At 36.7% G+C, this 18,299-nt stretch overlaps 1 protein-coding gene across 3 annotated transcripts in view; it reads right to left on the minus strand.

The window, feature by feature from the left end:
* The window catches only part of SLC30A8 (solute carrier family 30 (zinc transporter), member 8), a 254,824-nt gene that overhangs the window by 36,074 nt on the left and 200,451 nt on the right, over positions 1-18,299 (minus strand). Inside the window, exons 1-3 of one of the 3 annotated variants that reach the window (XM_011966138.1) lie at positions 15,527-15,897; positions 667-696; positions 362-561 (exon numbers count right to left, since the gene is read on the minus strand). In XM_011966138.1, coding sequence (XP_011821528.1) covers positions 362-485 — 124 coding nt within the window. In that variant the 5' untranslated portion in view covers positions 486-561; positions 667-696; positions 15,527-15,897. Of the gene's footprint in view, positions 1-361; positions 562-666; positions 697-15,526; positions 16,111-18,299 lie in introns of those variants that run through there. The other 2 variants (XM_011966139.1, XM_011966137.1) reach the window with 2 other exon arrangements.

The raw sequence follows: 18,299 nt of genomic DNA on the forward strand, positions 1-18,299 counted from the left end.
AATGGGAGAAAATTTTTGCAATCTACTCATCTGACAAAGGGCTAATATCCAGAACCTACAAAGAACTCAAACAAATTTACAAGAAAAAAACAAACAACCCTATCAAAAAGTGGGCAAAGGATATGAACAGACATTTCTCAAAAGAAGACATTCATACAGCCAACAGACACATGAAGGAATAGTGATGAATTTTATTTTGTTTCCTACTGTTTTTCAACTTATCTACAATGAGCATATTGTTACCTTATACTTACAGAAAATACTAAATCTTACTTTAAAAGAACTTAGGTAACCCTCCCATAATGATGCAGAGTTTTATTTGTTTGCTTGTTTAATCAAAAAAGTCTGCAGAAAGACTCACCCACGACCTCTGCAATCATGAAAATGAAGCATATTGCTGAAGCAGCACAGAGCTTCCACTTGGCATAGGCGTGCTCATTCGCCCTGTTCTCTGTGGGCTGGGAGCCACTGTGGCAGTGGTACATGCCTCCTGACTCCAACTCCTCTGGTCTCTCTCTGGGACATTGATCTTTATTCACCGGTTTCTGTTGGAGTTCCACACTAGGAATGAATTTGACAGAAGCAAGAAGTGAACATAGTTGCAAACCAGCCACTCACTGACCCACGCTGCCCATACTTGGAACCACTATTAGGACATTTGCTTACTTGCTAGGAAGTGTTCATTTGCAGCTCTTTCTACAAGAAAATATCAAGTGTAAGAAACAAGCAAGAAATTTCCTTCTAAACTTTAACTACGAAAAGTTGTACTTTTATTCAGTCAAACTCTTATTCAGTCAATGCCACCAATGATTAAGAGATATCAAAGGAACAGGAGAAAAGAAGCAAATACATTTTAAAAGGATTTCTTCCCAGTTACTTCACTCACAAAAGACTTGGACACTGTGCTACAAAAAATAATAATAAAATAAATCAGACTACATTGTACGATATGTGTATATGAGCCAGACTGAGGATTCAAATACTCATCAACATCATTGACAGATCATAGTACTTTTTCCTGCTGACTCCGTATGTACTCTGAGACCTTCTTACCACCGCTCTGCAGACAGTGGCTACCAATTAATCAATGTTATGATGAGAGTTGAAACCTACTTATACTTCCCAAAGCAGGCAGTGAATATCAGTTCCGCTCAAATATAAAGCAAAATTTAGAGTCACTCGTAGAATTTCACAGATGGAAAGGTAGATAACATTTGGTCTAACACTTTTTTTTTCTTTTTTTAAACAATTTTTATTGATGCATAATAAATATACCTAATTTAGGGTACATGTGATAATTTAATACATTCATATAATTTTTAAAGATCAAATCAGTATACTTGAGATGTCCATCACCTTAAATATTTCTCTTTTCTTTATTCTAGAAACATTTCAATTATTCTTTTCTGGCTATTTTGAAGCATATGATAGATAATTGCAAACCATAGTCACCTCACAGATCTATCAAACACTGGATCATTTTCTTCTCTCAAATCATATATTTGTACCCATTTATCAACCTTCCTTCATACCTTCCTCCTCTCTACCCTTCTCAGCCTCTTGTAACCACCAATCTACTCTCTTATCTTCATGAGAGCCACTTTCTTAGCTCCCATATATAAGCGAGAACATGTGATATGTGTCTTTCTGTGCTTGACTTATTTCACTTAACTGCAACCCCATATTTCTTGGCTGAAGTAACTAAGGTTCAGGGAGTTTAAGTAACTGCCTGAGGTCAAATATCCAGGAAATTTTGGAGTGGGAATCCCAAGCCCAGTGTTTCTTCTGTCATGCCTAAACCAATTTTAGGTGTCCTAATGTTGGGGCAGGAAGGCAGATGTCAATATCCATGGATCTTGAACTAATCATATTTTTAAATTTTTAAAAATAAACTCATGTACAGAAATAAATAAGAGTCTTGGAATTAAGAACTTTGCATTCGTGACTCTGAAAGGTAAAAACGAACAAACAAACAAAATTAGCAATATATTAGCTTTCACTTTATTTCATTTAGCCTATCACCATTCAGGATTAAAAGTCTGATGGTTTTGGCTTAGATGAACATTATTATTCTGACTCTAATTATTATATATGATTTTTCTGAATAAAATAATATATATTCATTATAGAAAATCTGGAATTACAAAAAAGTCACAAAGCAGAGGGAAAAATAACTGGTAATCCTCTCCAAGAGACAATTATTATTGATATTTTATTGTGTAGATTTGTAATATATGAATACACTTTTTACATAATTAGATTTCAGATTAATTAGGACGTTTTGGGTTATAAGTATGGAAAACAAGACTCTTGCTAGAATAATTAACAAGTAAGAATTATTGGTTCTGCAACTGAAAACATCTAGAGGGGCCAGGTTTCAGATACTCTTTGACGAGGTCTCCAGATTCATGTCTTGGTTCTCAGCTATTCTTCAACCTCAAGCTTGTCTTCCCCATGGTAGCGGGATGGTTGCCAAAGGTAATCAGACTGTGTATTTATTTTTTAACATATACATAGAGAGATTATCCCCTCAAACTGCTAAACAAGAGTCTTGATGTGCATGTGGATTTGGCTAAATGAGAAACAACCACTATAGCCAGGGGAATATGGATGAGCTGCTTGACTTAGGCATTGCTATACTCAGAAGACTGGCAAAACCCAGCCATGCTGACTCATACAGCTGAGAATAGGGAAAACTTTACCTAAACCTGGCTGCTCCTCAGTGGGGAAGCGCTAGAATGGATGTGAATAAGATGATTGCATCACAAGAGGATCCTAACAAAGATACAGCTTCTGAACCTGATTCTTAGCTATAAATATTGTTAATATTTTTTCCATTTATAAAATGTTGTATATCATTATTTTTAAAATATGGAGGGCAGTATATATTTAACATAGCTACATCATAGCATAATTAACTCATGTTTTTAAATTATTAGACAACTTGTTCTTTTGCAATTACTTGCTCATATAAGCACTACTATGATTCACATCCTTATAATCTTTGCTCAATATATTATCTCCTTAAAGTGGAATCTTAAAGGGGAAATTACTTGGTCAAAAGGTACCTACATTTCTAAGGATTTTGACATATATTGCCAAACCGGCTTTGGAATATACATTACAGCCAATTTACGTCATTGGTTTATTTTTTATCAATTATGTGAATAGCACTTAGGATTCTGAGTAGTTCCAAATAAGCTTCTTAGTTGGAATAAGAACAATTTGGAAAGTAACAAATAAAGTATTTATATTTAAAATGAGTAGACTTTTGCTTTTGTTATGTAATAATATTCTAATAATAAACAACCATAGAATATGGTAGTGTGGGTCCCCAGTGGCCATCAACTCAGAGGAACCTGAGTACTAACACGAACACATTGTTGAGATTTACTCCTTCCTTGGGCTGAGAAGACAGCATGAGCAAAGCAGGCTCACCAATTGTTCTGGAACTGCCTGGTGTGCTGTGGTCATATGAAGCGTTGCTTTATTTTAGGTTTTCATAAATCTTATGACCAGGGAAAGCCAAGTAGTCAGTGACCAGGAGAGAGAATTTATCTTGGAGCAGCTTAGAAGCCAGACCAAAGCAAGAATCAAACCTGGGAAAAAGTCCCTGGGCAATGCCACCAGGAGGAAAGTATGAAAATGTGGGCAATTTTTACTTTTGTGTACTGTTTCCCTATCTTGGATTCTAAGTTTAACAAATATGGGTATACTTTGAGCTGAGACTGCTTCTTGAAGAACTAAGCCAGAAATCCAAAAGTGGGCTTCATAAGGTCCATTGAAATTGTATATAATGTGTTCGTGTGTGTGTGTGTGTGTGTGTGTGTGTGTGTGTTTTATGGGACAGGCAAAAGTACACAGTCTTCACTTAGCTTCCAAAAGAGTCTGTGACCCCAAAGAAGTTAAAACCCAAAGTTAACATATATTCCTCATAAGCTCGTTAGAGCAAAGTTATCTAAGTCTCTCTAGATGCAGAACGGCTCTTGATCACAACAATGATGTGACTTTTCAATATTATTTTAAGAAGAAAGTTATAAAAAGCAAGTTCTATGATGCAACAAACACTGAAATGTGAATCTGCTATTAATGAATAAATCCCAAAACATTCCCATGTATTCAAATATGGCCAAAGCTTTAAAAATTAGGAATAATAGGCCAAAGAAATTTACTGTAGCATCAAAGAAAACAAAGATGGAGAAACAGAGATGAAAAAGTATGGAAATATTAGAAAATTTGATGCCAATATTCTAAAACTTTGATTTCATCTGCAAAAAATGGGATTTAGAAAATGGGACTTTATTTTTGCAATCTTGGAGAAACTTTTATTTTTTAATTCTATTTTTGTTTAGTGGTAGAAATTAAATTCTTTTGCTTCTATCTCCAAAATAATGTTGGTAAAATTTTTATTTTTTACCCTCTTATTTCAAATGTTGAGCACATAAAAATCACTTTAATTTTGTAGTTTCACATCATTTTCCCCAAGAACCTCAAATCACTATTCCTGTTAGAAGGGGAGATAAAAGCTTCAGCCTCACCATGAATTTTTAACATTTTATTCATTCATCATTAAATATTTATTGCATACCTAAAAAGGGCCTGCACCAGCAGAAATGTTAATGATACCATGTTGTACAAGACAAACAAAGGTCCTTCTCTAAGGAGCCTGTATTTTAGTAGAGGGAGACAAAGAGTAAATGAATCAATTTACTTTGTCTTTGGTAGAGGCTATATAGTATGATGAATGGTGAGCAGGAGAGGGAAGATGAACTACCTTAAATGTGGTGGGAAAGGAAGGCACCTCTGTGGAGGTGATATCTCAGCACCAAGTTACAGAATTACCAGGAGAAAACCTGTGTAAGTGAAAGCTATCACAAGTAGAGGGCATTGCTAGAGCAAAAGCCCAAAGACAAGAAGGATTTTCTTGTTCAAACGCTTGTCTTGAACAGAAAGAAAACTACATAGGTGGCCCCTGTGGCATAAAGAAAGAGTGAAATGGAAAGAGGTCAAAAAAGGGATCAGATTTTGCAGAACAATTCAGGTCACTATAAAGAGTTTAATTTAATTCAAGGTCTAAAAAGAAAAATTTGGAAAGTTTTGAGCTGGGAAGTAACATTACATGGTTCACATATCTAAAATGATTGCTTTGGGTGCTGCCTGGAAGACTAGAGTGTAGAAGATCAAAACATAGAAACCCATAGAAGATGACTACAGCCAACACATTGGTGGCTTGGACCTATGTAGTGACAATAAAAATGGAAAGAAGTAGTCATATTTGAGGGACTTTTGAGAAGTGGAGTCAACAGGAATTGCTAATCAATAGCATTAGTTCAGGGGGAATAATAGAGAGGTGGGACTCAAAGATGACTTGTTGGTTTCTGGTTACAGTAACCAGGAGAAAGGAATGCCAGTTCCCAAGATGGGGCTGAGTGGCAGGCAGTGAAGTATAGAGGCTGAGAGCTTGGGCTCTGGCAACCCACCACCTCAGTCAAACTCCCAACCTTACCACTCACTAGTCATATGACTGTAAAAAAATTACTTAACCTCTCTGTGCCTCAATTTCCCCATCTGAAAATAGGAATAATGATGGCATCACTCTCATAGGCTGGTTGAGAGATTTTTAGCTAATTCATATAAATCACTTCAAAGTGTAACTGGAACAAGATAAATGCACAAATTTTAAAATTATTTTACCATATTCATGAACCACATTACATTATTATCATTGTTATTTAGGAAGGATAAAGTAGGCTATACTGCAAAACAACTTTCAGGACAAGCATTTTTATAACAAGACTTAGATAATAAAAAAGCAAACCAAGTTTTTGTTTCTCTTTTACCCACATCCACTATTCCAGATTTTACTCCAGTGACATGACATCAGTCTTGTATGAACTGACCCTGGAGATTGACTGTTCATTCCTAAACAGAAGATAAATATCAAAGAGGGAAATAACATTCCTGTAATCCCTTAGCAGTTCTTCACTTCTGTTTCCCTGCTACACCATTCTCCTTGTCTGCCCTAGAAATAGTTCTATGTGCTCAATGCCTGGGACCCTGTCTTGAGCATATAGATATTCAGTACATATTTATTGAGATTATATTTCACTCAATGTTTATGAAATAAATGAGTGATGTGGAAGAAATAGTTTGAAGGGTGAGAACTAGAGAAAGTGGGAAATAGAAACATTTACAGAATCAGATGTCATGTTTTGTCCTAGACAGGTATTCAATCACACACCCCTTTTTAAACAACTTTATTAAGATAAAATTATAAAATTTGTGTGCTTTGGGAGGCCAAGGCAAGCAGATCACTTGAGGTCAGCAATTCAAGACAACTCACTAGAGATGGAGTGAAACCTCATCTCTACTAAAAATATACAAAAATTAGCATGGTGGTGGGTACCTGTAATCCAAGCTACTGGGGAGGCCAAGGCAGGAGAATTGATTGAACTCAGGAGACAGAGGTTGCAGTGAGCTAAGATCACACCACTGCACTCCAGCCTGGGCAACAAACAGAGCAAGACTCTGTATCAAAAAAAAAAAAAAAAAAGATCTAATTTTAGTATTATGGAAATGGTCTATTTAATCTATATAAATTAATGGTTTTCAGTATATTCACAGAGTTGTGAAACCATTACCAAAAAAAACCCATATTCATTAGCAGTAACTCCCCATTCTCCTTGCACCCTCTCCCAGGCGACCACTAATCTTTCTGTCTTTACAGATTTGCCCATTCTGGACATTTCATATAAATAGAATCATATAATATGAGGACTTTTGTGAATGGCTTCTCTCATTTAGCATCATGCTTTCAGGGTTTATCCATATTGTAGCAAATATCAGTATGTCATCAGTATTCCATTGCCTTTTATTTCCAAACGGTATTTCATTGTATGGATACATAAAATTTTACGAGTCAGTTGATGGATATTGGGTTATTTCTTTTTTTGTTGCTTTTTGACTATTTCAAATAATGTTGTTATGAAAAGTTGTATAGAAGTGTTTTGTAGAAGTATGTTTTCACTTCTCTTCCAATCAAGCAATGGAATTCCTGAGTCATAAGATAACTTTATATTTGACATTTTGTAGAACTGCTGGACTCTTTTTCAAAGCACAGTACCATTAGACATTCCCATACACTGTGTGAGAGTTCCTATTTCTCCAAATCCTTGCCAACACTTGTTACTATTTTTTTTATTATAGTCATTCTAGTGGGTATGAAGTGGCATCTCATTGTGATTTTGATTTGCATTACCCTAATGACTAATGATGTTGAGCATATTTCATGTGCTTATTATACATTTGTATGTTTTCTTGGAGAAATGTCTATCAGTATTCTTTACATATTTTAATTGATTTATTTGTAGTTTTATTAATTATAACGATTATTTTACATATTCTTATACACATCCCTTATCATGCAATTTGTAAATATTTTATCTCAATATGTGCCTTATCTTTTTATTTTCCTGTTAGTTTTGTTTACAGAACAAAATACTTTATTTTGATGCTCTCCAATATATATAATTTTTCTTTTATCACTTATGCTTTAGGCATCATACCAATAAACCGTGACCTCACCCAAGATCACGTGTTTTCATTTAGGAGTTCTATAGGTTTGGCCGGGCGCGGTGGCTCACGCCTGTAATCCCAACACTTTGGGAGGCTGAGGCGGGCAGATCACGAGGTCAGGAGATCGAGACCATCCTCGTTAACACGGTGAAACCCCGTCTCTACTAAAAATACAAAAAAAATTAGCCGGGCATGGTGGCAGGTGCCTGTAGTCCCCAGCGGGAGGCTGAGGCAGGAGAATGGCCTGAACCCGGGAGGCAGAGCTTGCAGTGAAACGAGATTGTGCCACTGCACTCCAGAATGCGACAGAGTAAGACTCCGTCTCAAAAACAAAAACAAAAACAAAAACAAAAAAAAGAGAGTTCTATAGGTTTTGCTCTTACATTTAGGTCTATAATCAATTTTTTAGTGATTTTTTAAAATGGTGTCAGAAAGGTATACAAATTCTTCTGCTTATGTACATCCAATTGTCCCAGCAATAGTTGTTGAAAATACTTTCTTTTTTTTTTTAACCATTGAATTGTCTTGGAATCCTTGGTGAAATACAATTGACCACGCATATAAGAACTTATTTATGGACTAAAATTCTATCACATTGGTGTATATGTCTGTCTTTATGCCAATATCACACTCTTGTTGTGATAACTATAGCTTTGTATTAAATTCTGAAATCAGGAAGTGTGAGTCCTCCAAATTTATTCTTTTTCAAGATTCTTTTGCCTTTCGTAGGCCCCTACTGGTTCCATATAAATTATTGGGCTAGCTTAACTTCTTCAAAAAGACAGTTAGGATTTTAGTAGTAATTACATCAAATTTCCATGTTAATTTTAGGAATAATGTCATCTTAGCAATATTACGTTTTCTAATCCACAAACATGGGATATCTTTGATTTATATCTTTTATTCTTTCTTTACTATTTCTAACTCACTGTTTTGTAATTTTTAGTGTAAAAGCTGTGCACTTCATTTGTTAAATTTATTCTAAAATACATTATTATTTTATGCTATTGTAAGTGAAGTTGATTTCTTAATTTCATTTTCAGATTTTCCTTTGCTACTGTATAAAAATACAATTACTGTTTGTATATTGATCTCTTTTACTGTGACCTTACCAAACTTGTTTATTAGTTCTAAAATTTTTAAATGGATCTTTTAGGACTTTCTACATATAAGATAATGGCATTTGAAAACAGTGATAGGCTGGGCACAGTGGCTCATGCCTGTAATCCCAGCACTTTGGGAGGCCGAGGCGGGTGGATCACCTGAGGTCAGGAGTTCGAGACCAACCTGACCAACATGAAAAAACCCCATTTCTACTAAAAATACAAAAATTAGCTGGGTGTGGTAGCACATGCCTGTAATCCCAGCTACTCGGGAGGCTGAGGCAGGAGAATCACTTGAACCCAGGAGACGGAGGTTGTGGTGAGCTGAGATCATGCCATTGCACTCCAGACTGGGCAATAAGAGAGAAACTCCGTCTCAAAAAATAGGAAAGGAAAGAAAAGAAAACAGTGATAATATTAATTATTTCTTTCCAATCTGAATGTCTTTTATTTTGTCGTCTTCCCAATTGCTCTGGCTAGAACATACAGTATCATGTTGAGTAGAACTCATGAAAGTGGACATCCTTATCTTGTACCTGATTTTAGGGGAAAGTGTTCAGGCTTTCACCATAATTACTATAAAAGACTGCACTTTGGTACAGTGTACACTGCTCAGGTGATGGGTCCACCAAAATCTCAGAAATCACCACTAAAGAGCTTATCTGTGTAACCAAACACCACCTGTTCCCAAAAAACCTATTGAAAAAAATTATGATGTGAGCTGCACGTTTTTCATAGATGCTTTTGAAGAAGTTTCATTTTATTTCTAGTTTTGCAGGTGTTTATATAATTAAAGGGTGTTGAATTTTGTCTATTCGTTTTCTGCATCTAGTGAGATAATCATGTGAGCTTTGTTCTGTATCCTATTAATATGTTGTATCACTTTGATTGTATTTCAGATGTTAAATTAAGCTTGCGTTACTGGAATAAATCCCATTTCATCATTGTTTGTAATTACTTTTATATGTTGCTGGATTCAGTTCATTAGTCTTTTTCAAGGATTACTGCATCTGTATTCATAAGGGATACTGTTCTGTAGTTTTATTTTCTTGTGATATTTCCTCCTTTTTTGCTATCAGCAGAATATTGACCTCATAAAATGAGTTTGGAAGTGCATTTACGCCTCTTCTACTTTGAGGAAGAATTTGTGATGAGTTAATATTAATTCTATTTTAAATTTTGGTAGAAATCACCAGGTGAAGACATCTGGACTTGAGCTTTCTTTGTATAAGGTTTTATGAAATTTATTAATAATTCAATATCTTTACTTATCAGATTTTCTGTTTCTTCTTAAGTTCATGTGGTAGTTTGTCTTTCTATGAATTTATCCATTTCATCTAAGATTATATACATTTTATTTTATGCAGTTTACTATTAAATCAGTTAAGAGGAAAAAGGAGAACAAATCATGTCTTTTATAATTACCCACATTATTACCCTTATTGGTGCTATTTTTTTTTAAGTATTGATTCAACTTAATATCTGGTGTCATTTGTTTTCTTTAATATTTCTTCTTTTACTATTGCTTTCTTTACTGATTTTTGTAAAGTGAATCCAACAACAAATTATCTTAATTTTGTTTGTCTTTATTTCACCTTTATTTTAGGAAGATAGTTTAGGTGGATATAAGATTATTGGTTGATAGGAATTTATTTTTCTTTTACCACTTTAAATGTCATCTCACTGCCATCCTCCTTTGCTTCTGGTAGAAGTCAGTTGTTAATCTGATCAGGATGCTCTCACACATAATGCATCTTTATTTTTTCTCTTGCTGCTTTCAAGGTTTTTTATTTGTGTTTTGCTTTTAGTAGTTTTACTATAATGTGTGAGCGTGTAAATCTATTTGCTTGATTCTTCTTAGAGTTCACTGACCATCATGAATGTATAGATTAATATTCAACAAACTTCAAAAGTTTGGGACCATTATTTCTTTGACTATTTTTCTTCTCCTTTTTCTCTCTCCTTCTGGCCCTCTTATTATGCATATGTGAATATATTTAACAATGTACCACATTTCTCTGAGGCTCTGTTGATTTTTTTACTTCATTCTATTTTCTCTCTGTTTTTCATGTTGCATAATATCTTCCAATCTATTTTCAATTTCAGTGAATCTTTCTTCTGCCAGCTTCTATGAGTGCAGTTCTACTGCTGAACCCCTCTAGTGAATTTTTAATTTCACTTATTGTACTTTTCAGCCTCAGAATTTTCATCTGGTTCTTTTTTAAAAAATAATTTCTAACCTTTCATTGATATTCTCAATTTTATGAGACATTTTAATCATACCTATCTTTAATTCTTTGTTCTTTGATTTTCTTTAATTCTTTTAACCTAGTTATAATAGCTGTTTTGAAACATTTGAATTCTAAGTACAGCACCTGGACTGTTTCTACTAACTGGTTTTTTTTTAAACCAGGTGTTGTCTGACTTTCCCTCCATGCGCAGCCTCTGTTGTCATTCCTCAGAGGGTGCATGACTGGGTAGATGTACAGTCATTCTTATCCTCTCCCATTTCCAAAGGATAATAATCACTTTAGTTGTGTTCACTTTGACTGTTTCTTTCCATGGTCTCGCTGTTAAGTGATTGTTCTGCCTGTGTTGGTATCACACCCAGATTTTGGCCTTCTTAATTGTTTGCTGAATTGTTGCTCTACGGTTTTCAATAATACTCTGAGGTATGAATGGACCAACAATCTGATCCAATTAAATTTGTCTGCTTCAGCTACTGTAACAACATACCACAGACTGTGTGTCTTAAATAACACAAATGTTATTTTCTTACAGCTCCAGAGGATGGAATTCCATAATCAAGGTTCTAGCAAATTCACTGGTGAGGGTTCCCTTTCTGACTAATAGATGCCTGCCTTTTCGTTACTTCCTCGCGTGGTCTTTCCTTAGTGTATACACCCAAAAAGAGAGAGAGAGTGAGATATCTAGAGTCTCTTCTTATAAGAACATTACTTCTGTCAGATCAGGACCCCACTCTTATAACCCCAATTAACCTTAATTATTCCTTAGAGGCCCCATTTCCAAATACAGCCACACTGGCATTTGTGCTTCAACATATAATTGTGGGGGACATAAACATTTAATCTATAAACAGGCTTCTGTATAGGGGTAATATCTGGGGCCAAATTTTGTGGCTAGTGCCAAATCCAGGAGGGCATTTCTTACCTCTTTTTCTGCCTGTCTCTGTTTAACTTCTAGCCGGTCTGCCAATAGCTTGTTGCTATCATGAAGCAACAAGCCTACTCTTAATTGCTCACCAGAAGAATCTTCATTGTTTTCAACAGTGTCCCTATGCTTGAAATGCCCCATGCTCTCTTACAAATAAAATTCCAGCTTGTGTATCATCAGTCTTCTAAGGCAAAGATACATAACCCTCTATTCTTATGGCCTGCGTTTCCCATAAGTAGTACCTTTACACCACTGCACCAGAGCTGGCAGAAGAGACTGTGACCTACTTCTCCTGGAGCCATATTCTTGTTCCACAAGTGGAGCACTGATTACGGATAGTAGTCCCTAGTCTTTTTTGCTTGTGCCTCCTGGAATACGTCCTGCACACTATGAGTGATCCAGGGCAGGGATATTCAGGACCTTGCTGCTCCTGGGTTAGAGATTATACCCTATGAGAGGAGGCTGGGTGAAGGAAGGAAACCATAGTCCTCTTGGTCATGTCTACAATGAAGAGACTTTCTGCAACTTGAGGCTGGGACAATAAGAGATTCCAACAGCCTTTTGCTCTAGGGGTGAGCTATGATATTTTACTGGAAGCTGAGAGGAGAGGGAGTCTTGTATTTTGGCTACATCCACTCAAGAGTTGAGCTTCCATCATACTGAGCTTGGGGAAGAGCAGAGGTTAATGGAGCAGATCCTGGTTCAAATGCCATAGACTCTCACTTCTTACTGAGATTTAGATTTTCTAGAATAAATAATTCTTAATTTTCTGCATGCCCTTAAGACAACTTCCAGAGATTTTTATTTCTTTTTTATAACTTTTACCAGTTAAATAGTTGTTGAAAATGTTCTAGCAGTTTACCTCTACCATCTGTCCCTACCCTTACTTCCTCTGCACTTCTTCAACATATGGCTGGGGAAAAGAGAAACTTGATCCCTTCCACCTAGCACCAAGAAAAACATTGATTGTTTTTCTTGTTGTAGTTCAACTTTACACAGCTTTTTTTTTTTTTTTTTTTTTTTTGCTACAATGAACCCAAAGCCCAGAGGATCCCATCAATGAAACACATTTGGAGAGACTGGAGAAGGTAAAAAACATGGTTCATGGCACCTACTGGGTCCAATATTACTACTTCCTGTAGTAAAATGTCTGTAAAGATTACCTCCAGCAATTCCTGTCATCCAATATGCACATGCAATCAAGAGATAGAATCTATTGCCTCACCCATGGAATGTGAGACTTGGGACTTGCTTTAATCAACCCATAAATTGTGATAAAAATGATACTCTGCCAGTTCTGGGATTAAGCTCTCTGAGAATGGTCAGCTTCCACTATTGCTCTCTTGCTACTCTGAACTGCCATATAAGGAATTCCAGGCTAACCAGATAAAGTGAGACACCATACAGAGAGAGAAGCCATGGGAAGAATAATTAAGACACCCGCCCCAGGCAAAAGCCAACACAAAGATCTCAGTCATGTAAGTGAAGCCATCTTAAACCTTCTCGCCTAGCCCAGATACCAGCAGAATGCAGCTTTCCATTCCAGCTAATATCACATGGAATGCTGCCCAAATCCTGACCCACAGAATCATAATGAAATAGTTGTTGTTTAAGCCACTATGTCTTGGGGTAGTTTGTTGCAAAGCAATAGATAAATGAAACACTTCATTTGTGGAATTAGATAATAAAGTTTTCTTCAGATTAAGTTTCTTAACAGCTGGTAACAGTTTAAATAGAAAACTGATAATAAGTAGAAAGAAAAAGAAGTAGAAGGAGAAAAGAGGAGGACTATTAGGGGACAAAGTTATCTATGACTAATAGAGACAGAACAAAATAAATGAAATAGATTGGGAGAGGTGAGGGAAAAAGTGAGTAAGTGAGGGAAATCAGGGACATGTGACCTAAGGAGGAAATAGATTAACGATTCAAGAGCCCAGATGGTGGACGTATGAGTACAGGAGATGTAGAGGGAGAAGGCAAACACTAAATTAACAAGCAGGGGGCCTGGGTCCACAGCACAGTTCTATTGTAATTAGCCATCTGCCCTCAAGAAAGGCATTTATTTTGACCTCGAGAAAGGCATTTGTTCTATATGGCATTCAGTTTCCTACATGGTAAAATGAGGGATCGAGATAAATAATCTCTTGCAGATTTAACTTATTTCCCTTGACAAGAAAATACAAATGAATTTGACAATTCTTATAAACACTCTGTCCTGAAAACCATACCTATTTATGGGGTGAATGAGACTTTGTACCTATAAGTGGTTGGCTTATTTGTGCAACAAAATGCTAATAGTCTACATTACTGAGAAAGGAAATATTGTTATTTCAGTAATGTGGAGATGCTCTATTGATAGTATCTGTAGGGCTAACAATTTTTTGTCCAAAATTTCTGCCTGACTTACCACGAGGCTTTGTTTTTTATGTTAATAACCTCAATAAATCATATCTAATATTATTTTCTAAGAAAAATAATTATTTCAATGTGAGACTGCTAGACTCTTTAAGACAAATTATAAATATCCTTTTTATAAAGTCTCTTTGCTGTTGCTAAAATATTTGATGCCATCAAACATAGTATCACTACTCCTTAGAATATTAATTTGGCTTTGTGAAACAAACAAGAACACTACACGTACTATTAATGGGCAAGTATTCTCTTAAATTCTTCTTCTAACATGATTCTTTTCAGATTTTCATTAGCTCATTTATATTCACTGAATGTGTTTCTTTTTTGAACCCCATTCGGATTCAACTCCTCAAACAAACTAAGCTCACATCTTATGTATGCGAAAGTATATTTACTGTGCAATTATCTAAGTCTGCAAAACTTTCCTTAAACCTATTTTCTATGTAGGTTATCCCTAACCCTACTTTAATTCCTTTTGATTTTTCAGCTCTTAGCCTATTACTTCTGAAAAAGCTTCCTCTGATTCCAAAGTCCAGTTATTCTTACTGAATGCCCTCAGTATGACACAAATACACTGTTTTGTAATTGCCTAGCTCTAATATGTATTTCACATTAGACTAAGTTTCAAGAGGACAAAGATCTGAGACTAGACATTTTTTTCTAAGTCCTGCACTTAGCACAGGTGTGTTCAATCAACAATTGTTAACCAAGTGAAAAATGAATGAATGTATTGCATGTGACACTGTGGGAGACATTAAAAAGAAATGGAATATTTTGTAGAACATTAGAATCAGCTATATTTATTATAGGTATGTATATTAATAATGATATTTTATGAGCATGAAAGCAACAACTCATTTTAAGATCAATATAACTACAATTATGCCATATAGTTGAAGTCTTAATTTTTTCTAAATATAATAAAATTTACTATCTATCATAAAACTGAGAATAATTGAGAAAAGGAAAAGTCAACACATTAGATTATATAGGTCTATTTTTTGGAATAAACACTACAGATGAAAAACACATCAATAAAATGTGTTCTTTACGCACTTAGGATATTTAAGGAATCAAATCAACTATATAAAGTATTGCATTTTTCAGAATATAAAATACATGTCAGTCAACAACTTATAAAATGTTCCAGAGTGCCCCAAGTTGCAGAGTAAAGGTTTACAGTTCAGAAGCAACAAGGTATAGGAATTAATTGGATGATATTCAAGAGAGAAACTTGTGAAGCAGACACAGACATCTATTACCTTTCTAGGGTGAAAGCATACATCTTGGCAGCTTTATCATTCACCAGATAAGTTCTCTCAAGAAACTCCATGACGACCAGGATAAGAGCTGCTGCTGCTGTTGTCGCTGTTGAACTCACCGCCCAGTTTTGGAAGCAAAGCAGCACTGCAACTATTTATACACTTTCTAAAGAAAAAATTAAAAGGCTCCAGAAATTAAAATAATGAGCTTCCTACATCAGTGCTGTTGGTAGGTCTGCTAAAATTACAGCCTCCTTGGAATATTACCTGGCTTCATTGTTTTCACCTACAAAAACTGCTTTTCTAGGGAGACTTGCAGGTAGCATTATATGATGTGTGTATGTCTTTCGCATGGTATCTGATTCAATTGTGCTTTCTAAGAGGTAGAGGAGCTCAAGAGTTTGCTACGAATTGCTGATGTAGGGTTTTGACCTTCAGAGCACACCTGGGTGAGCTGCAAATAGCTACCATTCTGTACACTAATCTAATTTTTTCTTTTCCTCTCCCTCCTCCTTTTTCTAGACTCTTTATCAGCCTAAAAGTATTTCTTTGGAATTTAGTTCTAAGATGACCTCTAAGCAGCTGTCAGAATTTACTTGTCTCTCCTAGGACCGTTTTGGGATTTCACTATTGAAAGGGAAGACAAGGGTCAACAGTTTCTGAAACCAGTAATCTGAAAACAGTTCTTGGTACAGCAGCTTTGAAATCCTTTTGACCAGCAAAGGAAGGACAGACTCTGCTTTTACGTAAATAACAGCACTCCAAAACACAAGAACCAGAGTGAGCTTACTTCTCCCTGGCCAGGGTACTCTCTATTAAAGATCAAGGATTCACCCTATCAGGCATGCCAGTTCCAGCTCTCAGGAAAGAAGCCTTTGAGTTGCTCCTGAGAGACCTTGGACTCTTCAATTCCTAGGAATCAGTATTTACTTCATTACAAAGCACTTTCCTTCTCAAGTAAGAGAAAGAACTATAGCCTTATGGCAAGAGCTTGGACAAACAGTAGGCATTTGTGTGGGGGCAAAAGGTTCCAAGACCTATACAAATGTATGCAAGGATGCAGAGAGAGGGGGTTGTGTAGACTGGAGAAGAGGAGTAAACCCCAGACCACTAGGTTCTTGTTGCCTTTTCCTTGTGTGATCACTAACTTTCTAGTGAGAAAACTCAGGGTAGTTAAGTCCCAGAATAACCCAGTGGCCCAGTATAATGGGAAGTTGCCCATTATGCTGAGCTGAGATCTCTCACAATGGCCTGATAAGATGAATATTGTCCTCTAAAATGAGGATGGGGTTCAATGCCAGTTGTCATAGGCAGTGACAGGAGAAGACACCTTTGGTTCAGAATGAGAATATTAGGTCTCCTATCACATCTGTGGTGTGATCGCTGTACCTCTTAATATCTTAAGATTTCAAACACTCTCATCTATAACGTAAATTCTAAGGTCTTCTCATATGACCCCACTCTTATCCTTAACTTTGCTCACACAGTTGGGAGCCTCTAAGAGGCTCTGGGGGAGCCTTTTCCTTGCAAGTGAAGGCATTGAAATCCTGGGTCTACTGTTAGCAGAATAAAAACCAATGTATTTTTTCTCATATATTCTTACTCTTAACCTTACAAAGTAATCAGTTATTCTGTGGAGGCAAAAATAAAAAACCAGAAAAGAATTACTAATCCACCTGTGTGACACATTCAAGCTGCCATACGTCACAGCTTGAATCATTTGTGAATAGTTTCACAGCTTGAATCACTGTGAATAGCACATACAAGAGAAAGAGAATTCAAGTGAATGAATGTCAAAAATGAGCAAACAAGTCCCAGAGCAAGATGGCCGAATAGGAACAGCTCCAGCCTCCAGCTCCCAGTGCAAGCGACACAGAAGATGGGTGATTTCTGCATTTTCAACTGAGGTACAGGGTTCATCTCACTGGGGAGTGCCAGACAATCGGTGATGGTCAGCTGGTGCAGCCCGATCAGCCAGAGCTGAAGCAGGGTGAGGCATCACCTCACCTGGGAAGCGCAAGGGGGAAGGGAATCCCTTTTCCTAGCCAAGGGAATCTGAGACACACAACACCTGGAAAATCGGGTAACTCCCACCCTAATACTGTGCTTTACCAAGGCTCTTAGCAAACGGCACACCAGGAGATTATATCCCACACCTGGCCGGGAGGGTCCCACACCCATGGAGCCTCGCTCATTGCTAGCACAGCAGTCTGCGATCTAACTGCAAGGCAGCAGCAAGGCTGGGAGAGGGGCGCCCGCCATTTCTGAGGCTTAAGTAAACAAAGCTGCTGGGAAGCTCGAACTGGGTGGAGCCCACAGCAGCTCAAGGAGGCCTGCCTGTCTCTGTAGACTCCACCTCTGGGGATGGGACAAAGCTAAACAAAAAGCAGCAGAAACCTCTACAGATGTAAAAGACCCTGTCTGACAGCTTCGAAGAGAGCAATGGATCTCCCAACATGGAGGTTGAGATCTGAGAACAGACAGACTGCCTGCTCAAGTGGGCCCCTGACCCCTGAGTAGCTTAACTGAGAGACATCCCCCACTAGGTGCAGACCGACACCCCCCACCTCACACGGCATGGTAAACCCATGAGACGAAGCTTCCAGAGCAAGAATCAGACAGGAACACTTGCTGTTCAGCAATATTCAAACTTCTGCAGCCTCCGCAGCTGATACCCATAACAATATTAACCTTAAATGTAAATGGACTAATGGTCAAATTAAAAGACAAAGACAGGCAAATTGGATAAAGAGTCAAGACCCATCAGTTTGCT

Source organism: Mandrillus leucophaeus, unplaced genomic scaffold (genome assembly GCF_000951045.1).
Source record: "Mandrillus leucophaeus isolate KB7577 unplaced genomic scaffold, Mleu.le_1.0 Scaffold749, whole genome shotgun sequence".
Taxonomy (NCBI): Eukaryota; Metazoa; Chordata; class Mammalia; order Primates; family Cercopithecidae; genus Mandrillus; species Mandrillus leucophaeus.